Source organism: Myxine glutinosa, chromosome 14 (genome assembly GCF_964187855.1).
Source record: "Myxine glutinosa chromosome 14, kmMyxGlut1.1, whole genome shotgun sequence".
NCBI lineage: Eukaryota > Metazoa > Chordata > Myxini > Myxiniformes > Myxinidae > Myxine > Myxine glutinosa.
Genome location: NC_136274.1, coordinates 47,669,325 through 47,692,347, shown reverse-complemented (window position 1 = coordinate 47,692,347; position 23,023 = coordinate 47,669,325). Strand labels below are relative to the sequence as shown.

Here is a 23,023-nt window from a genome sequence, read left to right as displayed (position 1 = left end):
CACGAGGGCCTCCCAGAGGTTGATCGCCGACAAGTTTGTCTGGCATGGCCTCCGGAAGGCCGTCCGCGGCTGGGCCAGGACGTGCCTCGCGTGCCAGCGCGCGAAGGTGCACCGACACACCCAGGCCCCATTGGCCCCGTTTGCGGTGCCGGAACGTCGGTTTGACCACGTTCACGTGGACCTGGTGGGACCTCTGCCCCCCTCGCGGGGTTTCACCCACGTCCTGACCATGATGGACCGCACCACCCGGTGGCCGGAGGCCGTGCCTTTGGTGTCAACGACGGCGGCGGACGTCGCGCAGGCGTTCATCGCCACCTGGGTCGCCCGGTTCGGTGCCCCCTCGGACATCTCGTCCGATCGTGGCCCCCAGTTCACCTCGGAGCTCTGGGGGGCGGTCGCGCGGGGGCTCGGGGTCCAGCTGCACCGCACCACGGCCTACCACCCCCAGGCCAACGGCCTGTGCGAGCGGTTCCACCGCTCGTTGAAGGCCGCGCTCCGGGCGACCCTCCGCGACGGCGGCTGGGTCGGCAGGCTCCCCTGGGTGCTGCTGGGCTTCCGGACGGTGCCCAAGGACGACCTACGCGCATCCGCGGCGGAGTTGGTCTTCGGGCAACCGCTGCGGGTGCCGGGCGAGTTCCTCCCCGACTCCACGGCACCATGGTCCGCGACGCAGGAGCGCTCCGCGCTGCAGGAGACCGCCCAGAGGTTCGCCCTGGTGCCCACGGCGCACCACGGGCACCCACCTACGCACGTCACCCCGGAGCTTCGCACCTTGGAGTACGTCTTCGTCCGGCACGACGCCCACCGGACACCACTGCGGCCCCCGTACGACGGGCCTTTCCGCGTGCTGGAGACCGGGGTGAAACATTTCACCTTGGACATCGGCGGCACTCCGCGGCACTCCTAACATCGGCGGCACTCCTAACCGTGTCTCCATAGACCGCCTCAAGCCGGCCCACCTCGTCGTGGACCACCCACCGCCGGTGGCTCGGCCCCCGCGTCGGGGCCGCCCCCCGGCACTGCCCGGCCCCGCCGGCACGCCGCCCCCCGAGCCTGCACCCATCCCGGGTGCAGCCGGAGGCATCCCAGTTGGCATCCCTGCACCCCGGACGCCGCCAGTCGCCATAGGGCGCTTCGGCCGGGTCATCCGTTTGCCCCGCAAACTGGCCCTCCAGGTGCGCGGGAATTCTGGGGGGGGCGCATGTGGCGGACACGAAAGCTCATTGGGGTGATGACATTATTCCGCGCGCCAAGTGGGCGGCAGCCACGCCCGAGGGGTTGGCGTGGCCGGGGGATATACACCGGGCACGCAGCCCGGAACGCTCCAGTGTTACAGTGGAGCTCTTGAATAAAGACTCTTACAACTTACCGCGTTGTCCGCTTCCTCCTTGCTTACAAGCAGCGCGCGTAACACCGCGCTTCAACTTCTTGATTAATTAGGTGAATTCCGTCTCAACTTCGGACATTTCCGGCCGTGAAAAACTATCCACTACGGCCGCGAGATTTCTAAAAAACAATTCTTCGTCAATTTTAGAATATTTAACGCCGTTTTCAGCCTCCGAAACGCGTAATAAGCTTTTTTAAAGTATTTTTTCAAATGCTCGAATTTCATTGGTTCTGGTGTTTGGTGACGATTTTCGTTGAAGATAACGAGGTTGGTCTTAAAGTATTTTAATTTCAAATTAGAGGTGCACAAGATTGTGATTCAAACAAAGACGGGCGAAACAAACTCCTATTGAACTTTTTCGCAATTTTTTAATGCATACTTCCGCATCCGGAAGATGGCGGCCTCCATTGAGTGATTTGGTTTTTGAAATATTTTTTCAAATGCTCGAATCTCATTGGTTCCGGTGTTTGGTGACGATTTTCGTTGAAGATAACCAGGCCCGTCTGGGCCGAGGTTGGTCTTAAAGTATTTTAATTTCAAATTAGAGGTGCATACGATTGTGAATAAAAAAAGACGGGTGAAACAAACTCCTATTGAACTTTTTTCAATTTGTTTTGCATACTTCCGCATCCGGAAGACGAATCTCATTGGTTCCGGTGTTTGGTGACGATTTTCGTTGAAGATAACCAGGGCCAGTGTGGGCCCGGGGAACGAGGTTCCGCTCCGGCCTTGCTCCCCCAGCTCTCTCTGGGCTCTGTCCCCCAAATATTCCTGCAGGTCGCAAAAGATCTGCCTGCAACCCTCTTATGGTTAAACTGCCAAAATCAAGACTCTCTGCTCACCTTCACTCCTTCATTCCTCTTTTCGCCCGCCTCTCGAACAAACTCCCTCACTCTCTTCAATCCCACTCCTCCCTCCAGGTCTTTAAAACGGCTCTTCACCACCATCTCTTATCTTCCCCAATCCAAAACCTTGATATTTTCTACCCCCGCTAATTTCACCCCAAATCCACTTTTTTGAGGTGACTTTTGACTTCTTTCCTGGAAGTCCTTGGTGTCCTTGCGTTTTATACCTATCCTGCCTCCCCCCAGGCCCTCTCCCTCCAAAAACATCTCCCGATGTCCCTGCTCTCAAATGTTGTGTTTGTGTGCTTCCTCCCCTTCTCTCCCCATCTTGTCGACCGCTCCCCTTTTTTATATACTTTGTTTGCTTGTTTGTTTGATTTGTTTGTTTGATAAATGTTCGATCTTTCACGAGCCTCGACTCTGTATACAAAAAAAAAAAAAAAAAGTATTTTAATTACAAATTAGAGGTGCATAAGATTGTGAATCAAACAGAAGACGGGTGAAACAAACTCCTTTTGAACTTTTTTCAATTTGTTATGCATACTTCCGCATCAGGAAGATGGCGGCCTCCATTGAGCGATTTGGTGCATCAAAGCTTCGAAATTCTCAAGCCAAGGGATCCAGCAAAATCTGGCCTTTTAACATAATACGTATGCGTTCATTGACAACACCAGCTTCGCCGGCTACTAGTACCCGACTGCAAAGCCGCAATGAGCCGGCGAAGCCAAAGCCTCTTGCCACTATTTTACCCATCACGATGGCATCAGTAGGTTAGGTAGTTGATAGGTCGGTGTAGGTACCGTACCTGGTAAGACCTGGTAAAAGAGAAGAGCAGACAGTCCTCCCCAATACCTACATACAATAAATGTCACAAGAAGCTTAAGGAAGTACCTATACGATGTGCTAGCTTAAGGCCTATTTTAAGAAATTTTAACTGGGCTTAACATACGTTTTCACAGTATGTGTGTCGTCTTCTAACTTGAGTCGCTGTCAGGGCTGGTTCTCTCCGGGCACTGCGGCTTCCTCCACCAGAAGAAGTTAGCTTGTAGTAAGATCAGTGCCGACAGATCAGACAACAGCGCCTTGCAACGGCAATGTGTGACTGTCGTTAATCAAACCGAGCTTTCTTTCTTTATGTAAACCGCTTATACCGTATTTCTGGCCGTGAAAAACTATCCCCTATGGCCGCGAGATTTCTAAAAAATAATTCTTCGTCAATTTTAGAATATTTGATGCTGTTTTCAGCGTCCGAAACGCGTAATAAGCTTTAAAGAAATATTTTTCAAATGCTCGAATCTCATTGGTTCCGGTGTTTGGTGAAGATTTTCGTTGAAGATAATGAGGTTGGTCTTAACGTATTTTAACAATAAATTGGAGGTGCATAAGATGGTGAATCAAACAAAGACAGGTGAAACAAACTCCTATTGAACTTTTTTCAATTTGTTATGCATACTTCCGCATCCGCAAGATGGCGGCCTCCATTGAGCTTCGGAATTCTCAAGCCAAGGCATAATCTGGTTTTCTACATAATACGTACGCGTTTATTGACAACACCCGCTTCGCCGGCTACTAGTACCCGACTGCAAAGCCGCAATGAGCCGGCGAAGCCAAAGCCTCTTGCCACTATTTTACCCATCACGATGGCATCAGTAGGTTAGGTAGTTGATAGTAGGTCGGTATAGGTATCGTGCCTGGTAAGACCTGGTAAAAGAGAAGAGCAGACAGTCCTCCCCAATACCTACATACAATAAATGTCACAAGAAGCTGAAGGAAGTAACTATACAATGTGCTCGCTTAAGGCCTATTTTAAGAAATTTTAACTGGGCTTAACATACGTTTTCACAGTATGTGTGTAGTCTTCTAACTTCAGTCGCTGTCAGGGCTGGTTCTCTCCGGGCACGGCAGCTTCCTCCACCAGAAGAAGTTAGCTTGCAGTAAGATCAGTGCCGACAGATCAGACGATAGCGCCGTTTCAATGGCAATGTGTGACTGTCGTGAATCAAACCGAGCTTTCTTTCTTTATGTAAACCGCTTATACCGTATTTCTGGCCGTGAAAAACTATCCCCTATGGCCGCGAGATTTCAAAAAAATAGTTCTTCGTCAATTTTAGAATATTTGACGCCGTTTTCACCCTCCGAAACGCGTAATAAGCTTTTTAAAAATATTTTTCAAATGCTCGAATTTCATTGGTTCCGTGTTTGGTGACGATTTTCGTTGAAGATAACGAGGTTGGTCTTAACGTATTTTAATTACAAATTAGAGGTGCATTAGATTGTGAATCAAAGAAAGACGGGTGAAACAAACTCCTATTGAACTTTTTCGCAATTGTTTTATGCAAACTTCCGCATCCGGTCGATGGCGGCCTCCATTGCGTGATTTGGTTTTAGAAATATTTTTTCAAATGCTCGAATCTCATTGGTTCCGGTGTTTGGTGACGCTTTTCGTTGAAGATAACCAGGCCCGTGCGGGCCGAGGTTGGTCTTAAAGTATTTTAATTATAAATTGGAGGTGCATAAGATGGTGAATCAAACAAAGACGGGTGAAAGAAACTCCTATTGAACGTTTTTCAATTTGTTATGCATACTTCCGCATCCGCAAGATGGCGGCCTCCATTGAGCTTCGGAATTCTCAAGCCAAGGCATAATCTGGTTTTCGACATAATACGTACGCGTTTATTGACAACACCGGCTTCGCCGGCTATAAGAAAGCCATTTGACTGTGTGTCGCCATTTTTCTCTGATATGGCTGGAACGGATCTTCGTCAAACTTTCAGGGGTTTGTCAGTGAATGCCAGAGAGTTTTAGACAAAAAAAAAAACAACCAAAAAACCTTTTTTTTAATATTTGAAAAAAAGTCGATTTTTTGGGAGATTAAAAAACAATCCGCTCCATAGTGCCTCAACCTTTTTGATTCAGGACAGTTATATGCAAGTACACATACCCATAAATAAATACAAAACAATTACCAGACATTTTAACATAAACAATCAAACAATTCACATTAAACTGGAACGGCACTCAGTAGAGAGCATACCTCTGCCAGGTGAACAGTTTACGTTTTGTATCCCAGAGTAGACCCGAAAATTACAACACAGAATCACATTTAATCAAAATCATCCGTCCATACCTTTTTGATATATCCTGCTCTGTGTTGTTTTTGCCCCGATCTTCCAATGGTGAAGAATCATTTAAAAATTATACTAGCCGGATCCGAATCCAGATCTTCACCAAAATCTAATCATTTCGTCCTTGTCACATACGCTACATCTCTGCCAAATTTCGTCCGAATCAGTCCACAACTTTTTGAGATATCCTGCAATGTATCGTTTTTGGCCCGACCTTCCAATGGTGAAGAATCACTTAAGAATTCTACTAGCCGGATCCGAATCCGGATCTTCACCAAAATCGAATCAATTCGTCCTTGTCACATATGCTACATCTCTGCCAAATTTTGTCCGAATCTGTCCACAACTTTTTGAGATATCCTGCAATGTATCGTTTTTAGCCCCATCTCACAATGGTGAAGAATCACTTAAAAATTCTACGAGCCAGATCCGAATCCGGATCTTCACCAAAATCGAATCATTTCGTCCTTGTGCTACATCTACATGCTACATCTCTGCCAAATTTCGTCCGAATCTGTCCTCAACTTTTGGAGATATTTTGTTCACAAACAACAGACAGACAGAGGTGAAAACATAACTTCATCCACCTTTGGTGGTGGAGGTCATCAAACAATTCGAAAGCCGTTGATGTTGGTGTTAAGTGTTCTTCTTCTTCCTGTACGTCATCAAACTTAACTCAGAAACGTGATCAATGGCACATTCACCAGAATATATTCCTGGGAAAAATGCCAGGGGCACAGAAAAGGCCCCTTTAGATAAGGGTTCGTGCCATGTGGCAAAGTTTGGAAAATAAGGGACATTCCATAACTTGTAGAAAATGCCAAACAATGGAAAAGAGGGGATTTCAAAAAATCTCGTGTGCATGCTGAACTACCCTTGTGTTCTTATGAGGAATCAAGTAATGCTCCAGAAAAGTTCCTTTTCAAGGGGCGCCGTACATATATAGATTAAAACCAATCAGTACGTAAAGTTTTCAGTGTACCTTGAAAACAAAAACATAAGACAATGTGCATGTTTGTGAAATCTAATTTGTTTAAAAAAATTAATGAACTGACAATGTAATATGTACCAACCAATTGCAGCCATGTTGGGTATGATATATTCTTCGGGACAAGCGTTGGACAAGCGCAATGTGTGCACACATTATAGGCAACAATTGGATTAGATGAAAGAATTGTACACATGTGCAATGCAGCTTATTTTACCAATCGACCGTGATGGTGGGGAGGGGGTTGGCCTTCTCTCAAGCAGGGATTCAACCCATGTCCTCACAAAAGGTCTTTGTTCAAGGTCACTGAGTCCGATCGGTGCACCTGTGCAGCGATCGGTGCAGCCATTTGTGCGACACCTGGGAAAATAACGTTATGCGGGAGTCCAAACCTGAAAATGCTGGAGGCCAAAGCTGAAATTGGAAAAACAATATACCCGATTTTACTCCAGGAGATCCCAGGATTACCCACCCAAAATATCGTTGGATCGGTTCAGCCGTTTTTGCGGTACCTTCGAACGGACGGACGGACGGACATTTGGTGAATTATAGTAAGATTAGACCTTGAATTCCCGTGTCCCATCTCTGCCAACTTTGAGACAACAAGGGAATAAATAATGCCAGCCCAACAACAAAAAAAAAAGTGTCGTATGTTTTTTGTGGGCCCCCTCTGGAGTTTGGGCTCTGGACAAATGTCCCGTTGGTTCTCCCTTAAATCCGGCCCTGGGTACAGCTGAGGGTCTTCGGAGTGATAATACGTCCTTATTCGTTAGTGTCCAGTGAGTTCAAATTGTTCTGCTTTGTTTGCGGCATTAACCAAACTACTCCAAGCCCTCAGTTTGCTAGTGCTATCGGTGAAGCTGAAAGAGCAGTGCGGACTGTAAAGAAAATTGTGTAAGAAAGCAGAGGACAAGTGTTTGGTTTAGTAGTTCGTTTATTTTTCAAGATATTTCGCTCACAAGGTTCAGACGTACATGGCGGCGGCCATCTTGGATTTTGACGTGGCGTCCCAATTTTCAATAGCGTTCTTCCTTATGCGTATATGCACCCACACACCAGATTAGAAGTTGGTACTTCGCTTATTTTTTCAGATATTTCGCTCACAAGGTTCAGACATACATGGCGTCAGACATACATGGCGGCGGCCATCTTGGATTTTGACGTGGGTTGCACCCACACACCAAATTAGAATTCGGTCCTTCGCTTATGCACGCACGTCCGCACGCACGCATGGACGGACGGACTTTTTCAAGATATTTCGCTCACAAGGTTCAGACATATATATGGTGGCGGCCATCTTGGATTTTGACATGGCGACCCAATTTTCAATTGCGTTCTTCCTTATGCCTGGATACACCCACACACCAGATTAGAAGTTGGTACTTCGCTTATTTTTTCAAGATATTCTGCTCACAAGGTTCAGACATACATGGCGTCAGACATACATGGGGGTGGCCATCTTGGATTTTGACGTGGGTTGCACCCACACACCAAATTAGAATTCAGTCCTTCGCTTCCGCACGCACGCCCGTCCGCACGCACGCATGGATGAACGGACGCACGCACGCATGGACGGACGCACGGACGGACACATGGACGGAGGGGAAAACCATGGTTCCCCTATATCTCCGCGGTGCGACGGGGGACAATAAGTTGTACCTCGATCATAAACTGACGCTTACAGACAGACGCACAGAGGACATAAAGCAATTGCTTAACCTCGCTTTTGGTTTGGTGTGCGAGGGATAAAAGTATGAAATGCACTTTTACATGTTTATTTTTATTTTTTAAAATATATATACAGAATCGAGGCTCATGTAAGAGCAAACAGATTGAACATAAGAAGATGCACAGACACATAAAACATGCAATGAAGGGAGCGGGAGAAAAGAGGGGCAGAGAGAAGGATGCACACAAGTACAACAGTAGAGAACAGGGACATCGGGAGATCCGTGGGAGGGAGAGGGCTGGGGGAAGGGGGTGGGGTTCACTGTATAAAACAAATGGACACTACTGGGAATTTCAGGAATGAAGTCGGGGATTGAAAGAGGTGGATTTTGGGTGTTGTAACAGGGGTAGAAAAGATCAAGGTTTTGGATGGGGAAAGATAAGAGATGGTGGTGAACAGCTGTTTTAAAGACCTGGAGGGAGGAGTGGGATTGAAGGGAGTGTGGGAGCTTGTTCCAGAGGTGAGAGAAAAGAGGCATGAAGGAGTGAAGGTGAGCAGAGAGTCTTGATTTTGGCAATTTCACGAGAAGAGGGTTGCTGGTAGATCTTGTGCGTCCTGCAGGAATATTTGGGGGACAGAGCGCAGACAAAGCTGGGGGAGCAAAGCCGGAGAGGAGCAAAGCTGGAGAGGAGTCGATAGAAGACAGAAATACCACCAACCTGCCTGCAGTGAGTGCGTGAAAGGCCCTCAGAATCAGCTTCATCGTGGGGCATTTGAGAAGACACACATTTTGAGCACAATAATAAACTTTAGCACCAAGAAGAAACTCAAAATTAAGAGGGCCCCCTTTTATGAGGAAGACAAGTAGAAAGGTCCGTTAAAAATGATGGGTCAGAACAGGTTATTCGACTGTACAGCCTTGTGCGCATGCCAAAGTCTGAAGCCTCGGCTTTACAAATCTTTGGGTCTTTGGGATCTTTGGGTCCATGGGGTCTGTTGTATTCTGAGTTTTCAGGGTCTTTTGGGTCCTCTCGGTCTTTTGGATCCTCAGGGACTTTTGTGTCTTCTGGGTCTTTTTGGTCTTCAGGGTTTTTTTTGTGTCTTTGGGGTCTTTTTGGGTCTTTGGGGCCTTTTTGGGTCTTTGGGTTATTTTGGGTCTTTGAGGTCCTTTTGGGTGTTCGGGGTCTTTTGATTCCTCTGGGTATATGCTATATGTATAAAACTCCAGGACCCCCTGAATGAATATTTCATAGAAGCGCTTTTGGCAGTGATTGCAGCTTCAAGTCTTCTTGGGTACGTCTTTATCAGCTTTGCACGTCTGGATTTGGGGAGTTTCTCCCATTCTTCCTTGCAGATTTGCTTAAGCTCTGTGAAGCTGGATGTGGAGCATGGGCACTCTGAAGCAGGTCTCCCAGTCCCTGCACTAAAAAGCATCCCCACAGCAAAATGCTGCCACCACCATGCTTCACGGGAGGGATGGTGTTAAATGGTCATTAGCTGTGCTCGGTTTTCACCGGATGTACGCTTTGCATTCAGGCCAAAGAGGTCAATTTTCGTCTCGTCAGACCACAGAATATTTTGCCTCATGTTCTCAGTCTTTCACTTGGCTTTTTGCAAATTCCAGACGTCCTGCCATGTGCCTTTCTCAGGAGTGGCTTCTCTCTGGCCTCTCTCCCATAAAACCTAGATTTGTGAAGTGGTGTCGAGACTTGTTCTTCTGGCAAGTCTGGCAAGGAACTCTGTAGTTCTGTCAGAGTGGCCATTGGGCTACTGATCACCTCCCTGACCAAAGGTGCTTCTTGCCAGTTGCTCAGTTTGGTCGGATGGCCAGCTCTAGGAAGAGTCTGGATAGTTCCATTTCCTAATGATGGAGCTCACTGTGCTATTGGGAACTTTCAACGCTCTACAAATTGTTTTATACCCTTCCCCAGATCTTTGCCTCCTCACAATTATATCTCAGAATTCAACAGACAGTTGCTTAGACTTCATGGTTGAGTTCCTGATCTGATATGCACTGTGAATTGGTGGTACCTTACATAGAAAGGTGTGTTTCTTTCTAAATCATGTCCAATCAATTGAATTGGCCGCAGGTGGACTCCAATCAAGTTGTAGAGACATCTCAAGGATGATCGAAGAAAATTGGATGCACCTGAGCTCAATTTGGAGTGTCATAGCAAAGGGGTTATATACTTATTAACTCAAGACATTTCAGCTTTGTATTTTTCATTATTTTGTCATAAGTTCTTTCAAAAAAATTAAACTTTTAAGTTCTGGGGTATTATGTGTAGATCAGTGAATCTCAATTTAATCAATTTTAAATTCAGGCTGCAACACAACAAAATGTGAAAAAGTCAGGGGGTGTGATTACTTTCTGAAGGTACTGTATATAACTTTTACCAGGGGAAGAACAAATAGATGGGTGGAAGATCAAACATTTGGAAACGTGGATAACATTCAGGTTCCTGACTTGGCATCATAATTTGCTCCATCATGTGAAAGTTTTGTTCACTGCCACGTCTGCTCCTGATAAAAAAAACACATTGCCTTTCAATATATTCCCCACGAAGCCGTGCCAACGGTTATAATGTGTTGATTATGGTAGAAATAAAAGAACACCTTTTTCTTTGTCAGCAAGTAAAACCCAACATAAAGATCTCAGATATCTTTGTTTATCCTCAGGTTGATTGTCAACAGGTGTGCAAGGAGTGCTGTGATGCGACCTGCAGGAAACAGTGGTACGTGGCGCTACATTGGCACTCGGTGGAGCACATACCTCTGCCAGGGTGAACATTTTACGTTTTGTATCCCACTGATGGGTCGGTTCTGGATCCGGATCATCAACAAAATCGAATCAATTCGTCCTTGTCACATACCCAAACTCTCTACTAAATTTATTCCGCATTTTTAGTGCCAAACGTATCTGGCTAAAGAAACCTTTTTAGTGCCAAACCAAGCTGGCTTGCCAAAGAGAAGCAGTTTTGACACAAAAGTTCAAGTTTTTTGGGTTGCAAGTCGCTGTTCTCATGCAGAAACGTGTGTGTTTCATCAAATAGTGTGTATTATGCTTGAAAACAGCAAAATAACATATTTGACAAGAAACCTTTTTCGTGCCAAACCAAGCTGGCTTGCCAAAGAGAAGCAGTTTTCACACAAAAGTTCACACACGTTTCTGCATGAGAAAAGCGACTTGCAACCCGAAAAACTTGAACTTTTGCGTCAAAACTGCTTCTCTTTGGCAAGCCAGATTGGTTTGGCACTAAAAAGGTTTCTCGTCAAATATGTGTTATTTTGCTGTTTTCAAGCATAGTACACACTATTTGATGAAACACACTCATTTATGCATGAGAACAGCGACTTGCAATTGCAACAATATATATAAATGTAAAGTTGCCGTTCTTCCATATAACACTATACGACACACATTTTCTGAGAGAGAATTGGGGTCTTCCCCCACCCTGAAGGTTTGAAAATGTTTTCTTGCATCTCCATTTGCCAAGAGGATTCCAACGGTATGCAATTAATATGATGGGTTACTACTGGTGGGGCTGATTCTATCGATAGAGACAGACAGACAGACAGACAGACAGACAGACAATACAACTTTAAATATAATGACAATATATAATATATATTATAAATATACATATTAAAATTTATTTGCATGAAAAACAAACAAACAGGATTTAGTGCAAAATGTTTTTTAAATTGTTCTATTTGGAAGATATATTTCTATTGACATCATTAGAGTGCTTTATGGAAAGCATAAATTGCAAAATTCACCAACACATAATTTACAAGTGCACATTTATAGCTGCCTTGAACCAATTTGTTTTCAACAAAACTTTTAAAATGCAATGAAGCCTTCCCTCTCTTGAACAGGTGGTACCAAGTGACATTACTTTTTGCCTCGATCTTGAGATGCAGACATTTCCAGCCAGCAGTGCCGTGAGCCCCAAAATGCTTGAGCCTTGGCACCGGACCAAATATCCAACATATGGTCCTTCCAGCTCGACCATGAAAGGGTTTAGCTCAGCAAACTATCAAACTCTGCTTTAATGCATTATTCTTCGAACATCTTTTGAAAGATTTTGAATTTTTTTAAATTCAGCTCCGACAGGCTAATGTAATCCTTACAACAAACTTCTCTGCACTGTTGGCACGGGGATTGGTTTTCAAAACAGACATCGATCTGGCCCAGGGCAATACCTGTTCAAGCTAAGGTGAGGCAGTACCCCCCTTTCACCTCAATGCTGACGTGGATCAAACTCCTGTCGATTTCAGGTTGTGCTTGATGGCTTGCAGTGCATAATTAACATCTGTGGATGCAATCCAGCTCCATATGCAGCTTGCTGGGTTGTACAGCATGCCACGCAGTTCCTGGACCTCCAGTCCTCCTGCAGGGATGGCAAACGCGCGGGTTGGTCAGACCACTTTCCGTACAATCTTTTATACTGACACAGAAATGTTTTCTACTTCAGGAGACCAATTGTATTATTTCAAAGGCTCATGTGACTCCGGTTGTAATGGCAACAGCAATGCCAACGGACTCACCAATGGACAAAGTATATGAGATACGCGAGGCAAGCAAATGATATGTTGAGAGCTCAAATAATATCAGATATGGATTTCTTTTCTCTACATATTGTGCTTCAAATGTCGGTCTTCACTCACAGGGTGACCACCCATGTGGCTTTCGGTGACATTTAGGTTTGTGGATGCAACGCAGGCATGATGGGACAATCAGTCTTTTCTTTCACTTGCTTAAAAAATATCTTGTATAAAAAAGGATGTAGCTGGCAGGATAGCTTCGGCCCAAGAGGTATGAACACATCTGTGTGTTGTCTAGCTTGAGTTTCAATCCTGACGCAGCTATACACTGTCACCCTGGTGTTTCGCAGGCAGGATGATTCATTAATGGGTGTGCCATAGCTCGGATGGACATTAAACAGGACGTCTCATCTGTCACCGCCATTGGTTAAAAATCCCATGTTGTCCTTCACAAAGAGTAGGCAAGTTATCAGCAGCACCCTGAACAAATTCCTGCTCTAACCTACTTAGTCAACGGTCAGAGGCTGGACCAGCCAGATTCATGAAAGACTCAGACCAAAAAACTTTCCTGGGTCAACCCCAAGAAGTGGGAATAACTATGGCTGTTAAAGGCTCAATCATCATCAAACTTGACCGGCACTGTTCGACATCCCGACGTCGACCGATATGCCTCCGCCCACCTTATTACATCATTACACATACTTGTACTAAGTTTGATTGAAATCCCTCCAGCTGTTCTCAAGTATCACATTTTTACCTGACATTTTACCTGGCATGAATCGAGTCAGCTCATTTTTGCATCATTATCCAGTATATACTTATACCAGGTTTGGTCAAAATCCCATCACTGGTTCACAGGTTAACTCGGTAACAGAATTTTTACCTAACGGGACCTCTGGCCTTTGACCCCATAATCTAACCATTTATCTTTACATCATCATACATACTTGTATCAGGTTTGACTTAGAACCCTTCAGTCATTCATTAAGTTATCGGGAAACAAAAACCTATTACAGACTCTGATCGTTGACCTCTTGATGCCAAAATCTACTCAGCTCATCTTTGCATCATAATATATACTCATACCAAGTTTGGTCAAGATCCCATCACTGGTTCACAAGTTAGCTAGGTAACAAAATTTTTACCTAACGGGACCTCTGACCTATTGACCCAATAATCTGATCAGTTCATCCTGACATCATAATACCTACCTGTACCAAGTTTGGCTTAGATACCTTCAGCTGTTCTAAAGTTATTGCGTTAACAAAACAATTTTTACTTAACACGACCTTTGACCTTATGACCTGAGATCTAATCAGTTCTTCTTAATATCATTATACATATTTGTACCAAGTTTGACGTTGATCCTTTCAGTCATTCTTTCGTTACCACGGAAACTAAAACCTATCACTGATATACGGATGCATGGAAGGATGGAGGGACAAGTCAAAAACAATACCTCCAGTGACTTCGTCTTCCTCCAGCGAAAAAGCATGTTCAAAGGAACCTGGCTGGCCAAATATCCTTGAAAGTATTACAAAAGTATCTTCCTTGTATCTTCATTCTTCTTCAAGTATCTTCATTCAATCAATTAAAATTTTGCATCGTGCTCTTCATTTTTTAAACTACCGGTGTGTACCCCGGTTTAGAATAGGTACACCGTATCCCTGCGTGTCGTAAGAGGCGACTAAAAGGGTTGGCGTCAGGAAGGGCATCCGGCCATAAAACATTGCCTCAAAAAGGGAACCATGACAATTACAACTACATATGGGCAGGGTACAGCCTGAAGTACCCCGTGGGGGACCCCACATCCTCTCGTCAAAACTCAAGGTGGGGAACCCGATCGAAGTAAGGGTGGAAATCAATCCATTTATGACGACGAAACGTCTGATGCCCGACGTGGAGATTGGTTTCTGAGGTTTGGGAGATGGAATGTAGGGACAATGACAGGGAGATCAGGAGAAGTAGTGGAAGTATTGGTCAGAAGAAGAGTGGACATATGTTGTGTGCAGGAGACGAGATGGAAGGGAAGTGCTGTGAGAATGGTGAAGGGTAGGCAGGGACAGAAATACAAGTTTGTGTGACAAGGGTGCCCGGAGGGCGTACGTGGTGTTGGTGTCCTGTTTTTCTGAGGAGGTTGTAGACAGTGTGGTAAGTGTGAGTGACAAGAGTGAGTGAAAGGTTGATGATGGTGAAAATGATGATTGGAAAGCTCTTGGTGAACGTCATCTCGGGATATGTTCCGCAAGTCGGGCGGAGCGATGAAGAGAAGGACAAGTTCTGGTGTGTAATAGAGAAGCTGATGGAAAACGTGAAAGACGAGGAAGTTGTTGTTGTAGGAGGAGACCTAAATGGACATGTGGGAAGGAGTATGGACGGTTTTGAGGGAGTTCATGGGGGTTACGGATATGGTGTGAGAAATGGAGAAGGTGAAAGGATTTTGGAGTTTGCTGATGTAGCTGGTTTGTTGATTTGTAATACTCAGTTCCAGAAAGAGGATAATAAGCTTGTTACATACACGTCAGGTGGGTCGACGACAACCGTTGACTACCTGATGGTGCATATGCGAGATAGGGGGCACCTCCGGGACACAAAGATGATCCCGGGGGAGGAGGATGTTTCACAGCACCACTTGGTTGTCTGCGACATAAGGGTGAAAGGTGCATGGATAGCTCGGTGGGTGAAGTACCAACCGAGAATGAAGGTGTGGAGGTTGAAAGAGGAGACGGTGAGGGAGGCATTAAAAGTGAGGCTGAGTAGGGTAGAGGATGATGTGGTTGAGCTTGAAAGTGGTTGGATGTCAATGAAAGATAGTCTGTTGGGAGCCGTTCGTGAGGTATTTGGATGGACAAAAGGACCACCGAGGCACTCGGAAACATGGTGGTGGGATGATGAAGTTGGAAAGAGGATTGACGAGAAGAGGAAGAAGTTCAAGGAGTGGCAGAAGGCGAAGGGTACGGTGCAGAAAAGGCAGAGCATGAAAGTTATAAGGCAGCCAAGAAGGCTGCAAAGAAAGAGGTTGCAAAGGCGCAGGAGGCATGTCGGAAAATGTTCGGAGAACGCTTGGATTCGGAAGAGGGTCAGAGAGCAGTATTCAGGATTGCAAAGCAGATAGCGAAAGAGAGGTGTGATGTGGTGGGGGTGAGTTGCTTGAAGGATGAAGTGGGACAAATCGTTGTCGACCCAGATGGAATTAAAGGAAGATGGAAGATATATGGAAATGCTGTTGAATACAGAGAATGAATGGGATGGCAACATAGAGAGTAACCCAGTTTTAGGACCGGCAGAGAAGATAACTGAGAAGGAAGTTGAGGAAGCGATAAAAGCAATGAAGGGTAGAAAAGCGGGAGGGCCGACGGGAGTTGTGGGAGATATGTTGAAGGCAGCAGGAAGTTGGGGTGTGAAGAGAATGACAGAGATCTGTAATCTGGTGGTGAAAGAAGGCCGCATTCCAGTGGATTGGGACTGAGTACCCTCGTCCCTCTATACAAGGGGAAAGGTGACCCTCTGGACTGTGGCTCGTATCGAGCGATAAAGTTATTGGTGCATGGAATGAAGGTATTGGAAAGGGTGTTGGAGCAGAGGATAAGGAAGAAAGTGAAGATCGACAAAATGCAGTTTGGATTTATGCCAAGAAGAGGAACGACAGACACGCTTTTTATGGTAAGGCAGTTGAAGGAGAAGTACATAGAGAAGAGGAAGACGTTGTTTCTTGGGTTTGTTGATCTGGAGAAAGCATTCGGTAGAGTTCCACGCAAAGTAGTGACATGGGCATTGAGGAAGTTAGGAGTGGAGGAAACTGTTTATCAGGGCCAAATTTCGCCAGGCCACAACCCTCGCCAAGATGTATTTTCACTGGTTTTTAAGGCTTTAGTGTTAAAACAAATATTGCGGCCGAACCACGTGACCGATGATGTCATCATTATTTTTTTCCTAAGCGAATTTATTCCTAGATTATTATGCTCAAGAAATTTCATCTTGATCGGATGAAGTTTTGTAATTGTCGAATTATGACGTCATAATGGAGGGACCTATGACATCATCATTAACATATTTTATTCCCCATGGAGAGTTCTTTACAATGAGCCATGTCTCAATTTTTTCTATTCAGTGCTTTCGGAGATATAGAGGTGCAAATGTTTTCGGTTTTTCCAAGATGGCGGCCGAACCACGTGACCTATGACGTCATAATTATGATCAAAACATTATACAGGTGGAGTTGCACCTATGGTGAAAATTTCCTGTCAATCGGACCAAGGGTTGCAGAGAAAATCATATTTATTCTGTGCGGACAAAGAGACAGACAGACAGACAGACAGACAAACAAACAAACGGACTCAAATGCAATACCCTCTCCTCTGGCGAGGGTAACTAGTTAGGTGACAAGAACAAGCTGATTCAATTTTGGTTCAAGTCTGGCTCCAGATCTGGCCTATCAGTGGGATACAAAACGTAAAACGTTCAGCCTGGTGGAGATATGCTCTCCACCGAGTGCCGTTCTAGTTATTTTTGTTGTCAGCAATGGTACAGAAAGTCATTTTATGTACAACATTGGAAACATGTGTTGTCCTATTTCAAAGAAACATTTCTTCAATCCTCATATTTTCAGAAACAACAATAATGAACTTCTCACCCTTCTCTAAGAAGTCACAAAGTTCCTTTGGGGTAATGAACAGATTCCAGTCATGTGTCCCAGTCGGTACAATCCGGAGCAACCTTTCCGCAGCTACGATTGCGAGGGTGAAGGCAGCAGAGCTCCGGTTAAGAGTTGTCACAAATATGGAGCCACCTGGCTGGTTATAAGGAGAGAAAAAGGAAGGAGAGTTCTATAATGCCAATATTTCCTGCGATGACACAAGTGGCTTTGCGTTGTACCCAATCCGTGGCACAACATTATTCAGGACTCAACGAAGAGCCTTGTTTTTGTTTCTTTTCACTCTTTTAAAACTAGATTTGTCATATTATATTCATTACCCAGGATTGAAATCATCAGCACGTGATTATTTTTCTTATTTGATACAAATGTTAATGGAATATTAAAGACATTTGGCCCACACAAACCTTCACCAAACTTCCACAGCAGTCCAGAAAAGCCTGCTTTTGTACAACATGCTCCAGCACCTCTGAAGCCACAACTCCATCAAATGTTTCGCTCTGCTCTGGCAGCAGGTCCTCCACAGCTCCACATAAGTACCTTTTGTAGGGGAAGAGCCTTTAGACGAGTGCTCAGAGAACAACATTAAAACAGAATTCGCATGGGTCTACGTATAAATTGATACGTGACTTTCAAAATGACGTATGAATGCTAATGAGGCCTTTTGCCCATCTGTGTTTTTGCCTGTGTGTGTTTTTTCAGTGACTCAGTTCGTCTTGCCAGGCAATTTTAACCTGCCGATGCTAGGATTAAATCTGTGATTCAAATAATCTTTTTAACATAATTTTCAGCCTTTTTGTATACTGAATCGAGGCTCGTGAAAGAGCTAACATTTACTTCACAAACAAATCAACCAGACAAACGAAATATATAAAAAGAGGGAGCGGAAGACAAGATGGGGAGAGAAGAGGAAGCACACAAACACAACATTTGAGAGCAGGGAGATGTGTGGAAGGGAGAGGGCTTGGGGGGAGGAGGCGTGGGAAGGGGGTGGGGGGGGAGGGAGAAGTATAAAACACAAGGACACCAAGGACTTCCAGGACAGAAGTTGGTATTTCAAAAAAGTGGAATTGGGGTGAAATACCAATTGTATTTGGTATTTGTATTTTTGTAAAATTTTTGTATTTGAATTGTATTTTTGTATTTCAATTGTATATTGTATTTCAATTGTATTTTTATGAAATACCAAAAAAAATAAATAAAAAAAATGAAGGGATTAAAGCACACACACACACACACACACACACACACACACACACACACACACACACACACACACACACACACACACACACAACTCTCTAAGAAAGAAATGCAAAAATCTAGTATAATTTCTCATGGCCCTGGAAACAAACAACCAATATATGTTTAACAGCCCTCACAACTCCCAAAGACCATCCCCCACTCGCAACGTGATTAATAGTAAATATAATGATTTTTTAATTTACCCTGCACATTCACCAGTCTCATTTTCACCATTTTTCACTATTTCACATTTTCACCAGAAAAGCATTCGATAGGGTTCCACGCGAAGTATTGACATGGGCATTGAGGAAGTTAGGAGTGGAGGAATGGATGATCAGAGTAGTGATGGTAATGTACAAAAGAGAGCGCACAGCTGTAAGGACGAAGGACGGGTACAGTGGTGAGTTTGAGGTGAAGGTGGGAGTGCATCAGGGATCCGTACTAAGTCCACTACTATTTGTAGCTGTAATGGAGGTGCTGGCTCAGAACGTAAAGGAGGGTTTACCGTGGGAGTTGTTGTATGCAGATGATCTGGTGTTGATTGCAGAAAGTATGGATGGACTGAAGAAAAAGATGAACAAGTGGAAGGAATGTATGGAGACAAAAGGTCTGAAGGTGAATATCGGAAAGACGAAGGTGATGGCAAGTGGTAAAGCATGTGGTGAGGTGGAAAGAACTGGGAAGTGGCCATGTGCTGTGTGCAGGAAGGGTGTCGGAGTGAACTCCATTCAATGTACAATGTGCGCTGAGTGGGTTCATCAAAAATGCAGTGGTCTGAGAGGGTCATTAACCAGTGTGGCAGCTACATTCAAATGTAAGGTGTGCACAGAGGGAGCTGCAGATGGAGGAAATGTTGAGTTGGATCTTGGAGACGGCATGAAGCTGGAAGGTGTGAAAACATTTTGCTACCTCAGAGACATGCTGAATGGAGAAGGTGGATCAGACTCGGCAACGGTTGCTAGAGTGAGAGGTGCATGGAAGAAGTTTCGGGAACTGAGTGGCATGCTGATGAGGAGGGGAGTGTCATTGAAGCTGAAGGGAAAGGTGTATGCTGCATGTGTGAGAAGTGTTATGATTTATGGGAGCGAGACATGGGTAATGAACGTAGAGCAGCAACGAAGGCTGGAAATGCGAATGGTTCGGTGGATGTGCGGAGTATTGTTGAGAGAGAGGAAGACAAATGATGAATTGTGACAGATGATGGGAATAGAGCCTGTGATTGATGCTGTGAAGAGGAACAGGTTGAGATGGTTTGGTCATGTGTTGAGGAAGGATGAAAGTGACTGGTTGAGAAGAGTGATGGAAATGAATGTAGAAGGAAATAGAGGACGGGGAAGACCGAGAAAGACTTGGCTAAAGATGGTGGAAGAAGAAATGTGGGCAAGGGGGTTAACAAGGAGAGATGCAGAAAATAGGGCAAAATGGAGAAGATTGTCATGGGGACCGCAAGGCTAACCTCCACTCTAGCAGGGAAAATGGCCTTAAAATGCATGTTGTTGTTGTTGTTGTTGTTGTATTCACCAGTCTCAGATATGTCCTTCCCATTGGTGTTTAGAAGCACCTAATCCATATACACAGTCCATTCACTGGATGCGATCTGTCGGGGGTTTGTGTAGCACATGCTCGTCCACTTGGGCCTTGCACCGACCCACATGGTAGGGAGTTTGCAGTACGGGTAGCTGCACATTCGACGAGCAGACAAAGTTATAAAAGTCCTCCGTTGCGCAGAGGCACAGCCCATTCTCTCATGTAGTTTTCCAAGCATTTTCAGCTTATTTTAAAAGTTTTGTAAACCATTTAAAGTAACAATGCTTATCTTCCACACACGATATTGCTACGAGTTTGGCGGGAGTTGTGAGGGGCCCACTTCCCAGCCGGTGCCCCTGAAGCCGATGAGCTGCAGATAACTCTGTGGCACGATGGGTTGCTTCGCAACCACAAATGCCATCTGGGATGCTTAATTTAGCTAGCGTCCAAATCCCGCTTTATATTCCCGGCAAAGTAATCACACCAGATAAGGACTGCGCTTCCAAATGCTTCAATGCTGTCAATCAAAATGGCCAAGCAATACCGCAAGTGGAACATTGGCTAATGTCTAACCTCAACGAAAGGGCGGGTTTGAACTTCCTGTCACTATTGCACACTATGGTCTAACCAATGGAAAGAGACAATCGGGCAGTTTGGAAAGCAGTTTATAAATATTAGCAAAGACCACATACTTACAAGGCAAACAATGTCCCAAAAGAAAGCTCTTACCCTTAACACGTGAGCCCACAAAGTCAGTCAACTTATCACAATTCCTAAACAAAAGGTAACTCAATCATTCTGGGAGAAACGAGATAAGAAAGAGTGATAGACAGAGGAAGAGATTAGGTTGAGGTGTAGGGTCGGCCTATCACTCATCTGATGCAAGCCGGCAGGTCACGTTGGTCCCAACGAAAGAAAGGGGTGTGGAGAAAGAAGAGGGGGGTAAAGGATGCAGTGAGCAATGTCGAGAGAGGTACGGGTGAATGAATGCTTGTAGTGCTTTGGAGGAAAGCGTGAGATATGTGTCAGTAACCCAGCCATACAAAGGACAAGGGCTCATTGATGAGAGCTCTTGTGCATTCAATGTGAACGAATTAGATGTAGGGAAAGCAAGCGATGCAAAGTGTAAATTGGTAGGGGACAGTGTATTTTCAGTGCGTCCAGGGAAACTCCGCTGCTTGGTCCGATTCTCATCTCTACGGTGCACCACGTTTACCAGCCCGTTCCTCCTTGCAGGTTCAGTTTCGGCTCATCAATTCCCCAGAGGCGCAAGCTCTCAGCCCTTGAATTTCATGGCTGAAATGGTCTCTGGGAGAGGAGTGGTCTTGGGACCGAGCAGCCTCGAGAGCAGCTTTAGGTTTATGGATGGCTGCTTCCTCACTGGTCAGTTCTTGTTTCCATGCGGCGCTCATTGGGTGAGCTACTGCAGTGGTGCCGACGGCCAAGGTGGGGCACCGGTTGTTGACGTCATCACTGCAGGCCTGCACATCTGCCGGCGCCGAGGGCCCACGCTGAGCTATGATGTTCTTGATTGATTTGATTTGTAGTCGTTTGGTCTACCTTTTGATGTTATTGGTTCATTTGATTTGTAATGGTGGTTTTGTAATATACAGTCACGTGAAAAAGTAAGGACACCCCATGTAAAGTTTTGACTTTTTCAACATATTTCAACATACAGCTATTTGATCTTCATTTCAACAATATTGATAGATAAAGGTGATATAATATAACAAATATCATGAAGCATTTACATTTTGTAGTCCATTGTATAATGTAAATAAACATAAATGCAAATTTCGCATGTGGAAAAAGTAAGTACACCCCTACATTTAGCACTACTTCAAATACCTAAAATTAGAATCAGGTGCACCAGCTCAGGTGCAAATGATTAGAACATTGTTACAGAGGATCTTGGAGGAACCTGTCTTGTTTAAACCTCAGACGTTTAGTTTGGTTTGCTCTTTGTTGTTGAAGTGTGCGGCGTCACCATGCCAAGATCAAAAGAGCTCTCTGAGGCCTTCAGAAAGAAGGTTATAGATGCCTACGAGTCTGGGAAGGGATTTAAAAAGATCTCCAAACAATTTGAAATCAATCATTCGACTGTCCGGAAGATCATCCACAAGTGGAGAAGATTCCAAACAATTGCCAACTTGTTCAGGCCAGGCCGCCCCAGCAAGTTCAGCCCGAGAGCAGACCGCAAGATGCTGAAAGAAGTCTCGAAGAACCCCAGAATGTCATCACGGTACCTACAGGTAGCTCTTGCCACTGTTGATGTCAAAGTGCACAAGTCTACCATTAGAAAGAGGCTGCACAAATTTGATCTACATGGGAGGTGTGCCAGGAGGTAACCTTTGCTGCCCAGAAAGAACATCAGGGCAAGACTAAAGTTTGCCAATGAACACCTAGGTAAAGACCAGAACTTCTGCAACAATGTGCTCTGGACAGATGAGTCAAAGGTAGAGCTATTTGGCCACAGTACCAGAAGACATGTTTGGCGAAAACCAAAGACAGCATTTGACCACAAGAACCTGATACCAACTGTAAAGCATGGTGGTGGAAATATTATGGTTTGGGGCAGCTTTGCTGCATCAGGGCCTGGGCAGCTCACCATCATAGAATCCACTATGAATTCTTCATTGTACCAGAGGGTGCTTGAGGATAACGTGACGCCATCTGTCGGAAAGTTGAAGCTCAACCGAAGGTGGACCTTGCAACATGACAATGACCCTTAACATACCAGTAAATCCACCAAGGAATGGCTGAAAAGAAAGAAATGGAGGGTTCTGGAATGGCCAAGTCAAAGCCCAGATCTAAATCCCATCGCGATGTTGTGGGGGGATTTGAAACGAGCTGTGCATGCAAGAAACCCCTCAAACATCGCACAGCTGAAAGAATTCTGCATGGAGGAGTGGGCAAAAATTTCTCCCAGTCGATGTCAGAGACTGGTAGACAATTATTAGAAACGCCTACTTGAAGTTGTTTCTGCCAAAGGGGGCAACACCACCTATTATAGCCAAGGGTGTACTTATTTTTTC

The 23,023-nt window shown here is 45.0% G+C and overlaps 1 protein-coding gene across 3 annotated transcripts in view; it reads right to left on the bottom strand.

Annotated features, from left to right (window-relative positions):
- The window catches only part of COQ3 (coenzyme Q3, methyltransferase), a 65,022-nt gene that overhangs the window by 30,714 nt on the left and 11,285 nt on the right, over positions 1-23,023 (bottom strand). The window contains exons 5-8 of one of the 3 annotated variants that reach the window (XM_068135722.2): positions 17,624-17,756; positions 17,196-17,355; positions 12,258-12,408; positions 7,971-10,734 (exon numbers count right to left, since the gene is read on the bottom strand). In XM_068135722.2, coding sequence (XP_067991823.2) covers positions 12,275-12,408; positions 17,196-17,355; positions 17,624-17,756 — 427 coding nt within the window. In that variant the 3' untranslated portion in view covers positions 7,971-10,734; positions 12,258-12,274. Of the gene's footprint in view, positions 1-7,970; positions 10,735-12,257; positions 12,409-17,195; positions 17,356-17,623; positions 17,757-23,023 lie in introns of those variants that run through there. The other 2 variants (XM_068135723.2, XM_068135724.2) reach the window with 2 other exon arrangements.